General features: G+C 26.5%; 2 protein-coding genes across 2 annotated transcripts; both read left to right on the top strand.

The window, feature by feature from the left end:
• Nucleotides 1–1,154: 1,154 nt before the first annotated feature.
• On the top strand, nt 1,155–15,481 carry LOC145831608 (small ribosomal subunit protein mS29-like). The gene is made up of 8 exons (XM_082938914.1): nt 1,155–1,308; nt 4,699–4,920; nt 7,313–7,469; nt 8,739–8,857; nt 9,225–9,305; nt 10,616–10,799; nt 12,055–12,221; nt 14,805–15,481. The coding sequence occupies exons 1-8, from the start codon at nt 1,163–1,165 to the stop codon at nt 14,959–14,961; spliced, it is 1,233 nt and encodes a 410-aa protein (XP_082795040.1). The 5' UTR covers nt 1,155–1,162; the 3' UTR covers nt 14,962–15,481.
• Nucleotides 15,482–15,848: 367 nt separating this feature from the next.
• LOC145831670 (zinc finger FYVE domain-containing protein 21-like) lies at nt 15,849–20,117 on the top strand. The gene is made up of 7 exons (XM_082938981.1): nt 15,849–15,983; nt 17,363–17,413; nt 18,179–18,347; nt 18,739–18,814; nt 19,214–19,308; nt 19,606–19,724; nt 19,916–20,117. Exons 1-7 carry the CDS (start codon nt 15,864–15,866, stop codon nt 19,958–19,960), a joined length of 675 nt encoding a protein of 224 aa, XP_082795107.1. The 5' UTR covers nt 15,849–15,863; the 3' UTR covers nt 19,961–20,117.
• The last annotated feature ends 280 nt before the right edge of the window (nt 20,118–20,397 follow it).

Genomic DNA, 20,397 nt, shown 5'->3' with positions numbered 1-20,397 from the left:
TTAATTTGTGAAAATTGTCTGCTCCTTTAAAAGTAACCCTTTGTGCAAAAGTATCTTAGTGCAATTTTATATTCTTGTGCAAAAGTATATTAGTGCAATTTTATCTTCTTGTGCAAAAGTATCTTTGTGCACTTGTGCAATTTTGTCCCCTTGTGCAATTTAGACAGCTACCCATAAATATATGTAATATTATGTGTTTTAGGGTGCTTATAAAAATAAGGATCATTGCATTTTCATCTGCAAATCAATTAACATTTATCAATGAAAACACTTTGTGAATAATGTTAGATGATTTATAGAAGTGCAGGTAATTTGTGTTGGCAAAGTAATTTGTTTCTGTAAACAACCTCTATGTATATTGTATGGGACCTTAAAATTTAAATATTGTTTTGACTCCAAATTTTTGTAAATGTAGCAATCATCTCAAAAACATATTCTACACTTTTAAGGTAAGATATTAAAAAAAGTTTAATGGAGGGTTATTTTGATTTTTTTTAATTTCTATAATTTTGTTAATTTTAAGTTTTTGATTGAAAAGTCAAGAAGTGATTCCATACAATTTACATAAGGGTTGTCCTTACTTTTTCCCCTACTTGATTTTTTGCAAATCATCTTTAACTTTTCACTTAGTGTTTTTGTGACATTCCTAAATGTAAATATGATTAGCAACTGAAAATTATAAGGGCACCATTTTCATAAGCTCTCTAGTGTTTAAATGTTTGATGTTAGTAAAATTTTTTAAACAATCAATTAGGAATAATTTTAGAAAGTTGAAGTCAAATATTTTAAAAACCAAACAACATTTTAATGTGTTTTCAATCTTACTTTTTTTTTATCTTTAACTGCAATACTACAGAAAAGTCTAAATTAGGTTTAAAACTACAAGTATTATTGTTAAATACCTAGCAAGTGCAGTATAAAAAACAAGTTATGTTGTCACCATTAAAAAACATAGCTACATTACTAACTAATTATTAAAATACCACACATTAACTGAATATAATGCAATATTGTTTGTACAAAATTGAAAATAGCTTAAAAATAACAGTATTCTAATAATCTTAATAATCCTTGCGATTAATAAAACCACTTTGAATAATTTATTCCCTTAAAATAACATATTAACAACTCACTTTAAAAACAATCACAGCACATTAATATAATGCAAGCAGCCAGAGTCATACTTAGGAACCATTCTATTGTTCCAAAGAGATGTTTCTACCAACCCGCAGTTGAAAGCCAAGTAGTTCTGCCCAAACCTCTGTCACAGTATCAACCCGGTCAAGCTTCCTATGTGAAAAATTTCAGGTTGGATTTTTTAAAGGTATTGTGTTAAGTAAATGTTGAAAAATTTATCTGTATACAATTGACAACATTATTTAAGTTTATTGATTTAAAATTTTTAATAAATATCAAAAAAGATATAGTTTTTTATGAAGGCCAATAGGGGAAGTCCAACATTTTTTACAAAATTTGCACCATCTCCCTATGATCTTATGGACCAATAGTTGGTATTGTCAGGGTTTCTACACACTCAGGGTAATCATGACAGCTCAGGATAACTTGGGATATTTTGAATTTAGTTTTTTGACTCAAGATAGTTTAATTTTTTATGAAAAACTCAGGATAATTTTTTTTTGTTTTCATTTATCTCAGAACATATTATTTTTTAGATTTTGAATGAGATTGAATGAAATATTATTCTATTTTTCAACTAGTTTTAATGAAGAATTTGATTTGTGTTTATTTTTAAATGTTTTAAACAATTTTTTGAAATATTTGAAAAAACTCAAGATGACTCAGGACAGTTTATGATCAACTCGGGTCAGTTTTTTGATACAAAGTGTGGCAACCCAGTTATGTGTTAAATAAATTTAGTGTTTACTATAATTTAAGACAACTGAGTTAGATTGTTAAATAAGTTTTTGTTTAACAAATAAATAATTTTCTTTAACTATTGATAATAAAACTTTAGATCGTTGGTTACAATTTTAATAGATTTAAAGCTTATTGTTAAAAAGAACCAGGTTTTTATTGACACTTTGAATCTAAATTAAATGTCATCTATGAATTGGTCATGATACTACACATTTCTTAGTTCAAGAACTTCAGATTTTACTTTTTGTTTATGTGGTGAAAAAGTAAAATTTTTCTTAATATTTCTTTTTACTTATCTTGAAAAAATCACAATATTATTTATGATTAAAATACTTGGTATTTCAAAAAGATTAGTTTAAGAAATAAACCCCATTTTACATGTTTATACTTATATACCGGCTCATATATATTTCTTATTATTTGTATTTTTCTTAGCCTAGTTTAGTGATTTGTTTAATAAATGCTAGTTAATTTGAGTTTAAAATGTGAGTTATTATAACTCCACTAGTAGCTTTTTGTATGAAATAGACCTTAACTATGATGTAAACTTCAAAGAAAAACTATCCATTATGCTGCATAAATCACTTTAAAATGAAATAAGCGTTAAAAAATAGTTTTTATAATGCTGTATATTTTTTTAAAATTGCTTGAAATTAAAGCACAAAATAAAAAGTTTCAATTGATTTTTAGTAAATTATAAATCCTTAAAGTCTTAATATTGATTTATAACAATATAACCAATTAAAAAAAATAAATTGTTATAACTTTTCTAAAAGTTTTGAATTTTTTAACACTAAGAGGGTTGCATAAAAACCTGGAATCTTGGAAAAACCTAGAGCTTATTTATAAAAAAAAGACCTGGAATTTCGAATAAAACTTGTAATTTTTTTTTGCATGTTAAGTAACAAAATTTTTATTAGTAGATACAAAAAGTTATAATAAAAGCAAAAAAAAAAGCTGCATCATTATTTTCATAAAAAAACATTAAAAGTAGCTTCACAGTATCTTTGTAAAGCAGTTATACTTTGTTTTTACCTTAAGCTTAATTTGTTACTTAAGTTTTACCAAAATAATTGTACTTTCAAAAACCTGAAAGAAGTACAGAAAACCTAAAATTTAATTTCTTATAAACATGTGACAACCCTGTATACAAGTTACAAACTTGTTCATAGCATATATAACATACATGCATCTTTTAATTATCTTAAGCTTGTTACTTTGTTTTATGTTCAAAAGTTTAGAAAGCACTTATCTTTTTTTTTTGTTTAGTGTGGTCAATTAAACTCATTTTAAAGTTGTATAAATTTCTATGGCAGTGAGTTCTGTTTTTGTCATAAACATTGTTAATTTTTTTAACTTTCAATAACAGATTTTTTGTTCATTTTTGTACTCAAATATAATTTGAATTTTTTCTTATTATTATCAAAAAAATTTCAAGAAAAAATCTCTTTTATATTTCACAACAAATCTTTAAAACTTTTTTTAACATGATGCTTTGCTTATCATAGCTGTGCCAAGTTTTAAGTTTTTAAATATTCATCTAAAAAATATACTTCAAATAATAATTTATACTTTTCTAAGTTTTGTAGATTAAGCATCATAAAGAATAACTCCTTGTTGAATTTAGTGAATTTAATAATGTAAAATGTCTGAAACAAGTATAAATATATATATATATATATATATATATATATATATATATATATACATATAAACTAAAATGAACTAAAGCTTAATAATTTAGACAACACAAGTTTAAACACATTTTAACTAAAAAATAAATTTGTTTTTTTTATAAGTAATAATTTATAGAAGTTTGTATTGTGAACAAAGAAATTAATAAATTCAAAGTTGATAAAAAAGTGACAATATATATAATTCAGTAGCTCATAAAGTAAGGGTTCTACATGGCCCCTTTCAAAAACCATTCATTTTCAATGAGATATTAGTCATGACTAATGAATATTTTTCCAAATACAGATCACATCTTTTGTCTTCCTGCAAATAGATTAGTATCATAAATAAGAGCTGTAATTCTATAATTGCTTTCTTTTATATAACGTACTGGTCTAATTTTTTTCAAAACTTGCTTGCAAATAAATGATTATAGTCTTGGCATATTATTCATTTTGTCTTAAAATGTATATATGAAATATATTTAAGTTGAAACTAAATACCAGTTTTTTAAATTATTTTTAAGTAAAACTTTCAATAACATGTTTATTGAAAACACTTCGTCATGATTAGTAATCATGGTTAGTTCCAAGTATTAAACACAGAGTTTCCAAAAAACCTTGAATTTTAGAAAGTATGAAACAAAAATCAATTCCAAACGAAAATCTAAAACCTGAAATAATAATAAATGATGAATGATCTAAATGATAAACCTGAAATTTTGAACTAAAATCACTAAAAAGCTTTGAAAACTCTGAATTTTTTACATGTTAAGTAGTAAAATATTGATTAACACAAAAAGTCTATCATACAGATAAAAAATAATTTTCACCATCAAATTTATATATCAAAAAGTACATTTAAACTACTTATACAATATTTTTCAATGCTTTTATACTACTTAAAACTGTTTGTAACCTAAACTTGACTTTAAACTAAAAATACACCCAAAAAAGTGTACATTCAAAAATCTTGAAGAATTTTCTAAAAACCAGTGGGTAGACATATATTAATATATAATATATATATATATATATTAATATATAATGGGTAGGCAACTATTGGATTTTTATGTCAACTAAGATGTATTGATTTATTTTAAAACAAAAACAAAAAATAAAAATTTTTAAATAAATTCCCATTAAGATGTGAGGAATCAGACCCGTCAAAGCACACGCCAATGCACGCGTCGACCTTCTACAAAATACCCGATGACGTCATCAGCAGAATGATGACAAAGGACGCGTTCAACTGGCAGTACAGGCGTCACAGTAAAGCGATGGGTGAGCACACAATGATGATCAGAAGCAACATGCTAGAAGTTGTCAATTACATGAAGTGCGCTGACTACTCCAGTCCCGTTAACAAGTGAGATTGGTTTTAATATATATTATTAATAATATAAATTCTAATAGTTTTGATATATATTAAAATTTATGTCAATTACATGAAGTGTGCTGATTTTTCTAACCCTGTTAACAAGTATATATGTTTAAATATTTATTGTTAATAATATAATTTTGATATATATCAAAATTAATTAAAGTTGTTAATTACATAAAACATGATGACTATTTGCTACCCTTATCAAGTTAGATTTATATCTCTTTGGATATATATTGATATTAATACAATTTCTATAATTTTTGATTTAGTTTATTAAAGCGCTGAAAGTTGTCAAGCACATGAAGGTGGCAGACTATTTTGCTGTTAACAAGTAGATTTAACAAATTAGATTGGTTTTCACTACTACCAATTTAATTAGTTGTCAATTATTTAATGTAGCTGCCTGGTAATAGATAAGATTTATGTTTATGGGTTTATTTAAAATATTAAACAAAAAGTAACATTTTAAATAATTTTGATCGCTCGCTTTAAATATGTTAAGTCAGAAATGGCATGTTTTTTATGCAACTGTAAGATGTTACATATTTATAATTATTTTTAACAGTTTTAGAAGTATTTAAGTATATGAAGTCCGCCTACTATTCACTGCCGTTAAAGTGTTTTGAAAATTAATAAATTTTTAGTGTTTAAGTTTGAAATAATGTTACGTTTTCATAAAATGTTTTGTTTAATTTTTTTTAGAAATTTTAATTAATTTTCTCTAAAAACTTCTGGCTTTTCACAACAAGTGTGTGATTATACTCGTTAAAGCAGGATAAAAGTCTCCATAGATAATTTAGAAAAGTGCGTTTCTTTTAAGTACTTTTTCTAGAGGTATAAATTTTTGAAATAGAATCATCACATTGAGAGTAATAAATCAGTGAAAAATTATATGATGGTTGTTGTTGAAATAAATATCACTGCTTGTTAACGAGTGTATGGTAAAATGATTTTAAAAAAATTATCAAGCAGACAAGTTTAATGCTGTATGGATATAAGAAATGATGTCTTAGATCATTTTTATATTGTTACTAGTTGTTACTTAAGATTATTTTTCAAGTTTACTTTTAGGTATTTGTTTTTTGACAGACATAGTATGATAGAGCTTGTTACCTGATAAACGCTGACTTTATACCTAGTGTCAATAGGTATTTGTTGGAAAACATTTGTTTAATATACTAGAGTAAAAACTACTTATATTTCTATTGTTTTTGCACTCAATCATGTGATTTGTATTTATTAATACCTTTTATTTATTTAATAATAATATTATACTTATGTTGGTTTATGCTAGATATTTTAGCTTTACCTGAAGAAATTATTTTACAAGATGTAATTTACCATTAAATAAAACTTTAAAACTTATAAGTAGCTAGCTATCTGATGAAAAGAAATTATATACTTCCATGTATGATTTTGAAAATATTAATTAAAAAAAGTTTATTTATGTACTAACCACCTGTTAATAAATATATTTAAATGTTTTTACCATTTGCTAAAGGTTCATGTATGCAACAACTACTATCATTTATTTAATTTTTGTATAATTGTAACTTTATTGTGTTGAAAATACTTTTAAATGATAGTAGATTTAGGTTTATAAAAAAGCCTTAATATACTTAATAATTTTTACAGGTACCTTCTAAGTAAAAATGATAAAATTAATTCAACATATAAATTTCTAAAGTTTGATAAAGAAAACATACTTAAAACTAAAGTTTAAAGAAAGTAGTTTAAATAAATCATTTAAGAAATAATAAATATATAGTTTATTTAAAATTTTAAACAGACATTTTAAAAGTAATTGTAATCATATATAATCTTTATTGTATCAAATTAATCATTTTATGAGATACTTGTTAGATTATATAGTTGAATTTCAAAACCAAAAAAATTATGAACAGCTAAAATATTTGAGATTTACTGCTTTCGATTATACAATCAGATTTAGGATGTTTTTATTTTTCTAAGTATTACTTTTTTTAAACAACAGATACTTATTAAATGCTGGTATTTTCATAAAGTAAAATGAAATTATATCTTTTTTTAAATTATTCTGATGCCACACTATGTTTATGGAGTAAAATACTCTTCTGTTTACTGGCGTATGTAAATCTTTCTACCAAAAACTTGCTGTACTAGAGTTGAGCAAAACATTCAATTCAATATTTAATGAAACAGATACGTGTTAGAGTGTTGTTAGAATAAAAAAAAAAATTAAATAAATCAAATACAACAGATGCTTGTTATAAAGCTCACAGTTAAAAATATTTGCACTGAAGCAACAATTGAAAATTGCTGTTTTATTTTACCCAGTCAATTTAGCATGATTTATTTATACCGTGGAAAATTAAATCAAATTTTTATTTCACAGATACTTATTGTACGGCGGTATTGGCACTGGAAAAACGATGACGCTCCACTACGCCGTCCACTACGCGTTGAGTCAAAACTGGCTGGTACTGAATTGCCTCAATACCAGGGACTGGACTCACTACCATCACAGCAACAGGGAAGACAAGCTTACTGAGGTATGCGTTGTTGTTTGTAGTTTTTATTTCTTAATTTCAAAATGAATTAATAAAAAATTGTATATTGATGTTTACTTCTTAAACTTAACTAACCGAAGTATTTATGTATTAGTATATAAAAAAATTATACTTAATTTGTTCCAAAACTAATAAATATAAAATGTATGTAATACTAATGTACTAGTTATTACCGTTTCTAAGGGAAACTAGTTTTATAACAAGTTGACTGAGGTTTTTATTTTTGTATTGTTGTTTTTATTAGTTATGGTTGAAAGTGTTCTACTTAGTTGACCGAGGTTTAACAGTTCTAAAGTGATATGAATTGATTTGTTTTATGATTTGTTAGCTGACCTTAAATGTTTTATATTACAGAAATGATTAATACTGAGGTGTAGGTTTATTAAAACTATTCATGAATAAATGTTATAATAAATTTAAATAAGTGTTTTATTATTTTTATTTACTTTAATAGTTAAAGTAAACCAGCAGAGGTTGTTAGAATATTTAAATATATAAATAATTTTAATATTAAATTAATACGCAAAGTTTAAACTTTACCAGGTTAAAATTTAAAGTTGTTGTTTCAATATTTAAATATGAGTTATTTCTTATGGTAGCTTAAAAGTCTGTTAATGTGTAAACGTGTATTCCATACTCATACTATTCCATAAATTGGTTAGTTTCAGATTATTTAAAAACCTCAAACGAAAGTTTACTTGTTGGAGTTGTTTCATTAAATTCAGGCTAGTTTAATGCTAGTTGGTCCTTTTGTTATAATTAGGATAGTTTTAAGTACTCTAGCTTGAATGGCAACAGTTTTTCAGTTTGTGGCTCTGAAAACTGAGGCTAATTATAGTTTACCCATATTGGTCTTTTTGTTTTAGAAAGTGGCAGCCCTGTTATTATAAAACTATATATGTGTGTTTAAAATTATTTTGTTTTTAAACTTATTTCATAACCCATGTTACCCCATAATCTCTTGTATATAAGTCTTTAAACTGCGCTTTTAATTAAAAAAGATACTGTTTCATAACCCTTTGAATGCAAAGTATGAATCCACAGTGTTATAATCACTTTTTTTGTCATTCAATGTACAATACTAAGTAAATATATTATTTTAATAATTAACAATAAATGCACATTACCAGCCGCAATTATTTAAATGTATAATAAAAATAATAAAGTAAAACTATTAAGTTTTTGAATTTATATCACACATCAAAGTATGATAAGTGTGAATGTAAAAATCAAATGAAATATATTTTGCAGGTAATGAAATCAACGTACGACGAGGGAAGGTTCGATCAACCGGAGAAGGCAGGCGATTGGCTAGTTCAATTCAAACGGACCAATGAGAAGCTTCTTAACACGCTTCATACTACTAGGAGGTACGAGTGTATAGTATTATCAAGTTAATTTGTTATTTTTGTTCTTAGTATTACTACGTTAGTTTTTATAATACTCATGTTGTATACCAGTGGAGTATATATTATTAACATATTTACTTTATTATTTTAATTATTAGAAATGAATGGATTATATAATATTCTTATAATGTTTATTAGATACGAATGGAGTATAAAGTGTAATTTATTATAAAATTTATAATTATATATGAACGGAGTTAATAATGGTATTATAATATTTGTTATAAGATTCGAATGGAGTATATATTAATATTAACATATTTAATTTATTATTTTAATTATTAGATACGAGAGGAGTGTATAATATTATTATAATAATTCTTATTAGATATGAATGGAGTAGAAGGGATGTAACTGAGGAAGGTTCAACTTTCACGCAACTGATCGATCTCGGTATTGCTAGGATCAGGTAAATAGACTTGATGTTGATTGATATAAAATTATTTGTTTTATTGAATTTGTATATACTTAATGTATTGTAAGGTATTGCTAGGATCAAGTTTGATTTTTAGTTGGAGTTTGCCTATAGTTTATTTCTGTTTAATTTAAATATAAAATTTAAATATAAAGCAAATCAACTCAGATCCGCGCCAGATGTGTTAATCATAAAAAAATCATAGGCAAATACACAAATAAAACAGTGAAGTGTTTTAATGTTTTAAGATTTTGTTTTAAGGCCATAGGGGGGGGGGGTAGGCCATGTTTTTTACAAGTTGATCTTATTTTATAGAGTTTTTACTAAGCTTTAAGTTGCTTTTTACCGTTTTTAAAAATTCGAATTAGTTTTTGAGATATGACCGGCCAAAGTCGGGCCGCATAACAGGTTCCTTATGGGGAAGGAAAAACTAAAACGGCAAAAAAAGACTAATGCATTCAAAATCTATCTCCTCCTTCATTTTTTAAGCAATCTTCTTCAAACTTTCACAGTCTATTCTTTATACAATAACAAAAAAACGTTATTTGTGACTTTAAAAAATTTTAAGTAAAAATAATTTTTTTTTGAAAAAAAAATTTTTTTTGATAAAAAATCACTTTTTTTTTTTTTTTTTTGTCATAAAATTTTTATTTTTTAAAATTATTAAAGTTCACAAATAACGTTTTTTTCTCATAATGTAAGGAACATTTCCTGAAAATCTGAAGAAGATTGCTTAAAAAATGAAGGAGAAGATAGATTTTAAAGCCCGTTTTTAAAAACTCGAGAAAAACGGCTTTAAAGTTACCCTTTATATACCCTTTATAAAGACAACCCTTTATATAACCGGTCATAAAAAAAAAGTTACTTAATATTTTTAAAATCTAAAAAAAGCATCTGAAAGATTATGAAATTTACTATAATATAAGTCTATATGTTATTTTTGGTCAAAAAATGGCTTCTACCCCCCCCTATGGCCTTAATGATATTGTTTACACTACAAGCAATAAAAAAAAACTATAAAACATTAACTATTTGAACTTTCTAAATAAACGCGATAATAAAGTATCTATGTAAAATAAAATCAGAAAAATAGATTTTGAAACTTTAAATAGTGTTACTTAAATAGTGTTAAAACTTTATAAAGTAACTAAAAACAATAAGATACTATTAAAATGAATAATAAATACAAATCAACTCAGATTGACCAGTATTTATGTACTTCAAATATAAACCAAGTGTATAGTTTATTAACACGAAACAAACAACAAAAACCTTAATAAAATAAAATTTGAAAACATCCACAGATACGCGCCGGACGTGTTCGGAGCACTTGTACTAGAAATAATGAACCAATCAAAAAGCAACGATGAGTTTCCGAGAACTTTGGTCGCTGTTGACGCGGTAAACGTGATGTTCGAAAGACTGAAGCACATCAAGATGAAGGCCGGTCACTACCCCCACGCCCATGAGATGAGCTACTTCCATCATGTGAGTTGTTTTTTATTGATACTGTTAGATATTTTAAGTTTACAATAAATGTATTTTAAACAATTAAATGACCTATTTCTATCATGATTGTTTTATGTTTCTTTGTTGTTTTAATTAACTCTACTTTTTTAATTAAGCCTGCACATATGATGAGCTGTTTCCATCATGTAAAAGGTTTTAATTAATTAATTAATTTTATAACAGAAGTATTTGTGAGAATAAAATAACTTATTTTCATCTCGTAAGATTTTAAATTACAATTGAATTTTTTAGTTTTTAAATTTAAACTTTTTAATTTTAGTATTCTAATATTTTTTAATATTTAGTTAAACTACCTGCAAGCAAATGTGATGAGCTACTTTCATAATGTTACACTTTGTTTTTGTTTGAAAACAATTTATTTTTTTATTTTTTTTTAAATTTAATACCCTTATGCCTACGAGATGAGTTGTTTTCATCATGTAATATTTTTTCTATTTTTAAATATTTAGTTTGTTTAATTAAAGTTTAATCTTATTTACTTCTAATATTAATTTTAATTTTCTCTTTAATTTGTGACTTTAATTATCCTCACTTTAATGAGATGAGCTATTTTCATTATTTAAACTTTTTTAGATTTTTTTATCAAATACATTTGCTTTTTTATACCGACTTGATTTTTAAAAACAATAAAAGCAATCGTTATAAATGCAACGCCCTTAATGAAACAGTGCAGGTAAGATTAAATTTTTACCATATTTGTGTTTGAATTTAATGTGGTTTGGTTGGTCTCAGTAAAATTATTATTTACTAAGATAACAAAGTTATTTGAGTTAAGTTTTCAAACACAAGTAATATTTGAGTATGTCAGCTTAAGAATTTGTCAGTTTTTAGTATTTGATGCTGTAACTTTGTTGTTAAAACAAAATTAAAAATCACATAAAATATACAAAATATTATTTTATGCAAATAAAAATGACCATATCGCCTTATATATAAATAAAAGTAAGAAATATTATACTAAAACATTTTCCAAACATCCAGAATTTGTTAAATTTTCAAATTCACCTTTACTGTTATTAATGAACTTTGCTTTATTGTTGTTAATTAATACAAATATATGTATTACATAGAAACAAATTCCCATACAGCTTTATCTATACAAGTTTTGTTGCTATACTGTTACATCCCTTATGCAATAAAACCGAACTTAAATGTGTTTACTGTTAATCAAATAATAAAAAAAACATACAATGTTATAGAATCTCAATCACAGGTCCGCAAATTGCTCAACGGTGATTGGAGGAACGGGGCGGTGGTTTGCGCCATCAGCGATTTCAAGAACGGGGAAGTCCCGTTTGACATCGAGCACCACCCGTACGATTCCATAACCCAGGAGGGTTTCGACTGCTTGGACCCCCACATACCCGTGGAAGTTGAAAAGTTTGTAGTTTGTTATTATACGCCTTTCATTAAGTTTGATTTCTACTGAATTAAATTAAAAATAAAGATCTAAATAAAAAAAAAGAACAAATAATGGTATTTCAATATTTTTATCAATTTCGATTATTGACCCCCACATACCGGTGGAAACTAAATAATTGTTTTTTGAAAAATGTTGATTAAAATTAGGCTGGGTTTGCGCGTTTTTAATTGAATTTTAACATTCCTACTTATTTAAATATAAAAAAGTATAATTTCAACATTTACTAAAATATTATTTTCAATCGTCTTGACCCCTACATTACGGTGGCAGTAAAAAAAAGTTTAATTTGTTTCAATGGTTTTAGTAATAGGTTGTCTAGCATTCGGCTGAAACAGATTTTTCAACAGTTTTAACTTAAGAAAAAATAAACTTGACAGTATAAATATCAAAGGGCTTTAGAGGTTAGAGTGTATTTTTTACAAAGTTAACGTATTTAATTCTTTTGCATCATATTACCATTTAAATTTATTTTGTCACACAATGTATCAACTGAAGTACAGTATTGTAAGTTCCTTATACCAGTGATTCTTAACCTTTTTCTAGTGGCGGAACCCTTTTCCAAAGTTCAACTTTTCCGCGGAACCCCTAATTTAATTTTACATAAAATGTTTAATATAATATTTCCTGCAGAAAACAAAAGAATTTCAGTAAAAAACAATTTTTTTAGCAAAACCATATCATTGTTAGAAATCATACCAATTGTAATAGTATTAAGTCCAGTCAAACTAAAAGTGCGCCAGAGGCAATAGGTATTTTATGATTCTATAATAAATAAACGAATACAAACATGATTAATCGCAACGTCATAAAAATCTTTCCTTGCATAATAAAAACAAAATGAGTGCTACAAACAATAACGAAATGAACATGAACCTAATCGGATTCACAGACTACTGTAATAAACGGGCAATATCACACATAAAAGAATTCAAATTCCATAAATTTCCGATGCGAACATCTTCAAGAAAATAAATGAAACTTTATAGACAAAAGATCAAGGTGGTTGTATATTTCGTCAGAGAAGTTAAAATATATGCATTTTTTATGGGCCTCATCAAACCGGTGAAACATCGCAAAATTACCATTGCTAACATTTTTCTTTTAAAAGTTAATTCTATTTTAAAACGCCTCAATCTTGTCTGTCATGACAAAAATGCAATTTTGCTTCCCTTGCATGCTTAAGTTCAAAGCATTCAGTTCTTCTAAAATGTCGGTGAGATAAGCTAGCCTGGCCAAAAAAACATCATCTTCAAAGAACTTCACTAATTATGAGCCTCCATCTTTAAGAAAGGTGAACACCTGCTTCTTTAATTTAACGAGACGAACCAGTGTCCGCCCCTTCGACAGCCAGCGAACTTCGTTGTAATAAAGAAGTCGCAGATGGTCAGCATCTAAACTTTCACATAGGTCTTTGAAACATCTGGCCTTTGTGTCACTTTGCTTTATAAAATTAACAGTTTTAATCGACTCTGAGAGAATTTCTTGTAAACAAGAAGGAAGATGTTTTGTTGTCAAATTTTATCTATGTAAAAAACAATGTATCCATTTAGCTTCAAGTGCTTTATCCTTCATTTTCCTCACTACACAACTTTTGGACCCAGTCATAGACGCTGCACCATCAGTACAAATGCCGACACATTTATTCCACTCTAAACCCTTGATGATGAAATAATTTTCGACACATTTCATTACTTCAACAGAAGATGTTTTTTTTGGGTTATTCTCCACAAAATAATATAACTTCGTTGAATCCTTCCTGCCCACAATATTTAACTAAAACGAGTAACAAGGCTTTGCAGCTTACGTCAGTGGACTCGTCTAGTTGCACAGCATAAAATAGACTGGCTTTTAATTTCTCCAGTAGTTGATTCTCTGTATCACTAGCCATCTACATGACCCTAGATTAGATGGTGTCATTAGACAGAGGAATTGTTATAAGTTTTTTAACAACTGCTTTTGATGCAACCTCCTCGCACAGATCAATAGTGAAACTAGAGATATTTTATATAGTTTTATTGTGTAAACATTTAAAATCTGTTTTGATTGATCCTACATTGTTTGCTTTAGTGATAATACCAATATTTTCATGACTTCACTAAAAATAGAAATTCAAAAAATTTGCAAAAATTTGCGAAAACAGGACACCTATTAATAATGAATACCCATTAAAAGTCCTACCGCTAGATACACACTAAGCAGATCAATGAATGCTATAATTATATATGTTTTCCATTTTATGTGTTCCATTTTTTTTGAAGTTTTATGATCTATGTATTTCTTTTTTAAATTTCGAAAGGCTTCGCGGAACCCCTGAGAGGCGTCGCGGAACCCTAGGGTTCCGCGGAACCCCATTTCAGAAGCACTGCCTTATAATATTCATTTATTTATATTAACTACTTAATATTATTTCCCACACAGATATGATTGAACTGTTAAAAGTTACTTATTATTCTCACACAACAACACAAACAAGTATACTAACAAAAATTATTTAATATTAATTTCTATACTAATTATAATTTATTTATTTCCTGTTACAGATACGACGACAGGGAAGTGTTATCTCACCTGGCGTACTACAAAGACAACAAGTGGCTCAACAAAAAGTCGCTCACCGAAGCTGGAGAAGCTGAAATCATACAGCTGTCAGATCACAACCCCTCGGATCTCGTCAAGCTGTGTGCACACTTGTCATAAGTTGATTGTTGTGTGCACACCTGTCTTAAGTTGATTGTTAAGTGCACACCTGTCATAAGTTGATTGTTGTGTGCACACCTGTCATAAGTTGATTGTTGTGTGCACACCTGTCATAAGTTGATTGTTGTGTGCACACCTGTCATAAGTTGATTGTTGTGTGCACACCTTTCATTGTTACCTTTCAGATGATTTGTGCACACTTGTCATAAGTTGATAAACTTGTGTGCACACCTTTCATTGTTACCTTTCAGATGACTTGTGCACACTGAATGATTCAAAATTCAGTTTTGAAACTGTCGCATCCTTGTTTTAAGAATCCGAAGAAAAAACATTTCAATTAAACATTTTGTATTAGTTATAGTTTTATGGTTTTGAAAACTGACAAAAATGACTTTATCTTGTTTTATTAAAAGTTTTAAAACACAGCAGCTCTACTTTAGATAAAGTGATAAATAAGTTTTATGCATTGTGTACTTTTGTATGTTTTAATAAAAACAAATTGGACATTCTTAACTTTGCTTTTAAAAATTTGAACTCTATTTTAACATATTTTTATCGATATTTTAAATAAAAAACAAAATTAAAAAAAAATTAATGTTTAAGAAAAAAATTTATTGCTTAGAAATTTATAATAACATGTATTTTAAGTTTTGACTTGTTTATTTTATTATTATTCTGCTAGAAATTGTAAAAGTAGTACTGATTTTGTATAGACAGTTTTACTGTTGAAAGAGTTTGTTAAAAAATGTTTCTTAGGTAATGCACTTTAGTTTGTTTGTTTACTGTTGATTAATGTTTTAAAGTTGAATTTCACAACTATTTAAAGTTAACCTTTCAAAAGCGCTACGTTTTTTAAGTACAAGTATTAAAATTTTAGAAGTTTGTATGTAAAATTCTAAAATATGACGTCACAACATAAGAAGTTGTGCAAATCAGCGTCCGGGTTGCGAATAGTGCCCACTAGTGAAGAGTTTGCTTCTCCTTTCCGCTTGAGCGAACCTCAGTGGATTCCTGATAAAAACGTTAGTTTGATACTGTATACTATGAACTGTAATCTATGAATATTTAATCTGGTATATATTTGATTGATCAATTAGAAAGCTCCCAAAAATGTCTACTTAATGTTGGTTTTGAATCTCTTAAGATTTAGTTTAATATTGAAGTTGTTTAGATCAATATTTCCCAAAGTGTGCATCAGTGTATAATTATTTTAGTTAAATCGATATCATTAAGTTTTTGGAAACGCTGTTTTAGGTTACTTTGTTTTTGAGTGTGCTTGTAAACAATACTACAAATAAAATTTTAAAAGTAAATATAGTTTTTGCGCAAGTGAGACAAATACCATGTATATACGGTATTTAAAATTACCATTTGGCTTTATTATTGAATATATTTTTTTTGTGAAACAACCCAACAAAAGCATACAGAAGTCCTCATAAATCTTTGGTAGATGCAGGGTTGCCACACACTCAGGGAACTCAAGAGATTCAGGGAAACTCAGGAAGCTTTCAAATTAAAGAAAATCTCAGGGATGCTCAGAGAATTTTAATTCTTTTTTTTAACTCGGGGAAACTAAGGGCATTTTTTGTTTTTTTCAAAAAATTTCAGGGAAATTTTAAGATTTTTAAAAATATTTTAGGGAAAACTTTTTCTAGATCTAGAACAAGATTTAGTTAATCCAGGTTCAATGTTTCGTTCAAAAAAAGTTAATTTTGTTTATTTGTAAGTGCTTATTTAGAATTTTTTAGCCTTGCGGGAACACTCAGGGAACATTTTTTGACTCAACAGTGGTAACCCTGTAATTGTTTTACAAATTTTAATTAAAAAACTTGTTCATACAAGCTATAACTTGGTGCTCATCTGGTTTATCTGCATCATCTGAGTTAAAACTGTATTTCTTGTCAAATTTTTAAGTTGAGTTTCGAGGCAGTACTATATGCATATCGCCAATCGAACCTAGATTAAAAGCGTTTTAAAATGGACAACAAAATAGTAGATCATTTTTATGTAGGTGTTTTTATACGTAGACACAAAAAAATCTGTTTTTTTCTTTGAAACTATTAAGCTGTGTTGTTCTATTTACAAAATCTTATTTCTCCAACAATTAACCAGTCTTCAGTTTAAAAATTTAAAATTAGTCAAAGTATGAACTAATCTATAAATGTTTACTTCACTAATGTAAAACTTGTAAAGTTTAAATACAGAAAATGTTTACTTCATAAATTTTTTAACACACATATATATATATATACATATCTTGTAGAACTTTTAATCATTGAAGTTTTGCTTAGTTTTTGAAAATAAACAATTTTTGGTAGACTTAAATTCTGAAGTTGTTGATAATATAAAATATTATTAAACACTTGTTTTATCATATTTTTTTAATTTTTTCTTTCAACAGGTTCTGTCGTGCAATAGCTGCCAAAAAGTATTCGATTTTCTCAACAGAAAAGTTAGTTGAGTAAAATATTTCAATCTATCTTTAAAACTATTAAACAGTTGAAGCTTGTTTTAATAAAGAGTAAGCAGTGTAAGCTTTTTATTGGTTTAGTATATTTTGAAAAGATTAATGTTAGCCGGTTATAAATTTTGCAAATACTGACATTATATTTGTATATGGAACCTTTTATAAGATTTTTTATTAAAATATGAAGTAGTAAGTATTGCATTTTTTCAAAAGTTAATATGAAGTTGTAAAAGTATATTTATAATGACATAAACTCATGTTTGATTATAATATAAAGATAAGTAGTGATTTAAGATTATTCTGAGAATAATGGACTGAATTTTTGTTTTGCAAAGCTGTGCAAATATTTTTGATTGTGAAAATCACACATAACTGCTAAGAATTTTAGAAGGTTAAAACCTTTCAAAATGAACAATGATATAAAATAATCATTTTTTAAAGATTCAGTACTACTCTTGGCAGTATGAAAATTGTTTTTGTGGCTAGTAAATAATAAATAAATAATGAATAATAAAAATTGATATTTTCAAAAATATCAGTATTTTGCAGAAAATTTTCCAAAAATGTTTTGCAACCTTGAGTAGTGTACTAAACTTATTTAAAAAATTATGACATGAAGCTATCTTAAAAATTTTTAGATAAATCATTTTAATTTAAAATGATCATGCAAAACTTCTCACATAGTTGTGACCTAAAATAAATAAGGATCTAACATACAGAACAATAATATTTTGTTAATTTTTCCCACAGCACCATTGCAGGAGGTGTGGGAATTGTTTCTGCAACAAGTGCACTTCATACAAGTTCAATTTGGTGAGAATGAACTTCGTGGACCCGGTGAGAACTTGCTACGAGTGTGCACTGGTCACCAAGAACGAGTGTGAATTCTTCGATAGCAGTATCAAGTATTTGCTGAAAGGTTTGTTCTTAGTAGGTAAAATTGAAAACGTGCATATTCTAAAGTGAAAATAAAAGTTTAGCACATATACATTTTTAAACATTTATAAGTTGATAATCATTTTTCATTCAAAAAACATGTTTGTGTTCTCATACTATCGTTACGAGCCTACCGCTTAAAAAAATTTCAGTACTTTAAATTTAACAGTTGATTTTTTGGTAGATATTTTTTCCTTAATCACCAACAACAATCAAAAATGTTCTCGTACAAGTTATTTATATGGTAGTTATTTGTTATTTTATTGATTTGTATCAAAATAGTATTAATATCTTAGTTTCTTGTGTCTTTAGCTTAGACTAAGTTTATCTAAGATTTCAATTTACTTCCAAAAATCACTATGCAATCATAACAGGTTGTGAGTTCAAATTGTATGATTCAGATGAAAATTACTTGGGTCAATTCGCTTACCATCTGACTGGTGATTACAGGTTAAAAAAACAGTTTGAGAATTCGTTTTAAAGTTATAAATAAAATTTTTCACACAGAAAACTAAAACTATATATTAAAAGTTTTAGTTTTAGGAATTTAAAAGTGGTCTTTCTTAAAAAGTTAACTTAGTTGTAATTTGAAGTTATTTAGTTTTTAAGCTTGAAGTATAATTTTTAAAGTAAAAAAACTGTAATCAATAAAAATCAATCTACTTAATTTCTAACCTTTTGATGTTTTTTTTAAATAAGAAGTTTCACCCATAAAATGGTAAGAGTAATCTTTTGTATAATAAAAGATAAGAAAAAAGTGTAAATTTTGCTAGTTCAAAAATTGAAAAATTTTTTAAATAATTATTTCAGTTATACAACTAAAATAATGTTACAACTGTTCATTTGCAGACATCTGAAGAACATACTAAGTTTAAAACAAGATAACAATTTAGTGGCACCAACGATTCCAATGAAAAATATTGTGGATGTAAACTTCTTGAAAGGTTACAATAAAAATTATTTTGTATGAAACATATTAGTATATAGCAAATTTAAAAGTTGTCTCTCTTAACTAGCCAATTAGTTTAAAAAGCTAGTAGGTGTATATATTAGTACAGATTTTAAGCGAAATTTACATGTTTGTATGTGTTTATTAATACTAATTCATTTGTACTACTAATTTCTACTGTGCATTCTGTATGTCTAAACAACTTTTTCTAATCATTAAATTAGAAATTGTACAATTTAAATTAATCGAAGTAGTCTGTACTAAATACAAAATCTATTCTATTATTTCACAGATAATAAAAACAACTACAAAGGGTTTATTATCAAGTTCAGAGATGAAAACAGTGTGGGTGTTACCATCAAGATGGTTTGTGTCAAGTTTAACAAGCTGTGGTTCAGTGCATTTTTCAAAGTTAGTATTTGTCAATTATTTGATAAACTTTAATTAAAATAAAGTCTTTAAAAAAGTTATAAACTGTTGTTATTTTATGGTATGTTTTTATTCAGAATAAAATATGTTAAACCAAAACAAAAATTGTTTTAAAAATTTTATATGAAAAGTAGTATAATTAAAAAAAAAAGAATTTAACACATTTTGTTCAGGCACTAAAGATGATATTTGAATCACAAAAAAGTTCTACAATTTGAAAGATGAATCATTTAGATAGAGATTTTTTCTACCATCAAGTGAAAATCATCAATTTAAATTTCTAATTTCGTACATGTATAGTTTTATGACCAAAGCATCTTTAGATATAGTTTATTCTTTAAAGTATTTTATTTTTGATGTGTTTATTTTCTGAAGTAAGCTAAGCTTGTTGAATTTTTTTAAACCAAATTTTTTTATAGGTCAACACATGCGTATCTTAGCCTTATTATTTTACTTTGTAATTTTTTGCTGCTACCATCAATTATTGCCTTTTGAATCATTATTTTAAGACACTATCACATTTGTATCATACTTGCCAAATCACAATAATTCAACCAAATTAGTTTCATTTTGTACACAATTCCACGTTTTTTAAAAATAATAATTTGTTTTGAACAATGATCAGCGTACTATTTAATGGGTGCACGTCTATTCA

The sequence above is a fragment of the Thalia democratica genome, chromosome 3 (assembly GCF_965202585.1).
Source record: "Thalia democratica chromosome 3, ktThaDemo2.hap1.1, whole genome shotgun sequence".
NCBI lineage: Eukaryota > Metazoa > Chordata > Thaliacea > Salpida > Salpidae > Thalia > Thalia democratica.
Note: the sequence above shows the minus strand (reverse complement) of the source record. Positions and strands in the feature narration are given on the sequence as shown.

Coding starts and splice junctions, on each gene's coding strand:
- LOC145831608 (XM_082938914.1), top strand. CDS start 1,163: ATGCAAGCAGCCAGAGTCATACTTAGGAACCATTCTATTGTTCCAAAG. Junction 4,921..7,312: donor TACTCCAGTCCCGTTAACAA/GTGAGATTGGTT, acceptor TTTATTTCACAG/ATACTTATTGTACGGCGGTA. Junction 10,800..12,054: donor AGATGAGCTACTTCCATCAT/GTGAGTTGTTTT, acceptor TCTCAATCACAG/GTCCGCAAATTGCTCAACGG.
- LOC145831670 (XM_082938981.1), top strand. CDS start 15,864: ATGACGTCACAACATAAGAAGTTGTGCAAATCAGCGTCCGGGTTGCGA. Junction 15,984..17,362: donor AGTGGATTCCTGATAAAAAC/GTTAGTTTGATA, acceptor TTCTTTCAACAG/GTTCTGTCGTGCAATAGCTG. Junction 17,414..18,178: donor TCGATTTTCTCAACAGAAAA/GTTAGTTGAGTA, acceptor TTTTTCCCACAG/CACCATTGCAGGAGGTGTGG.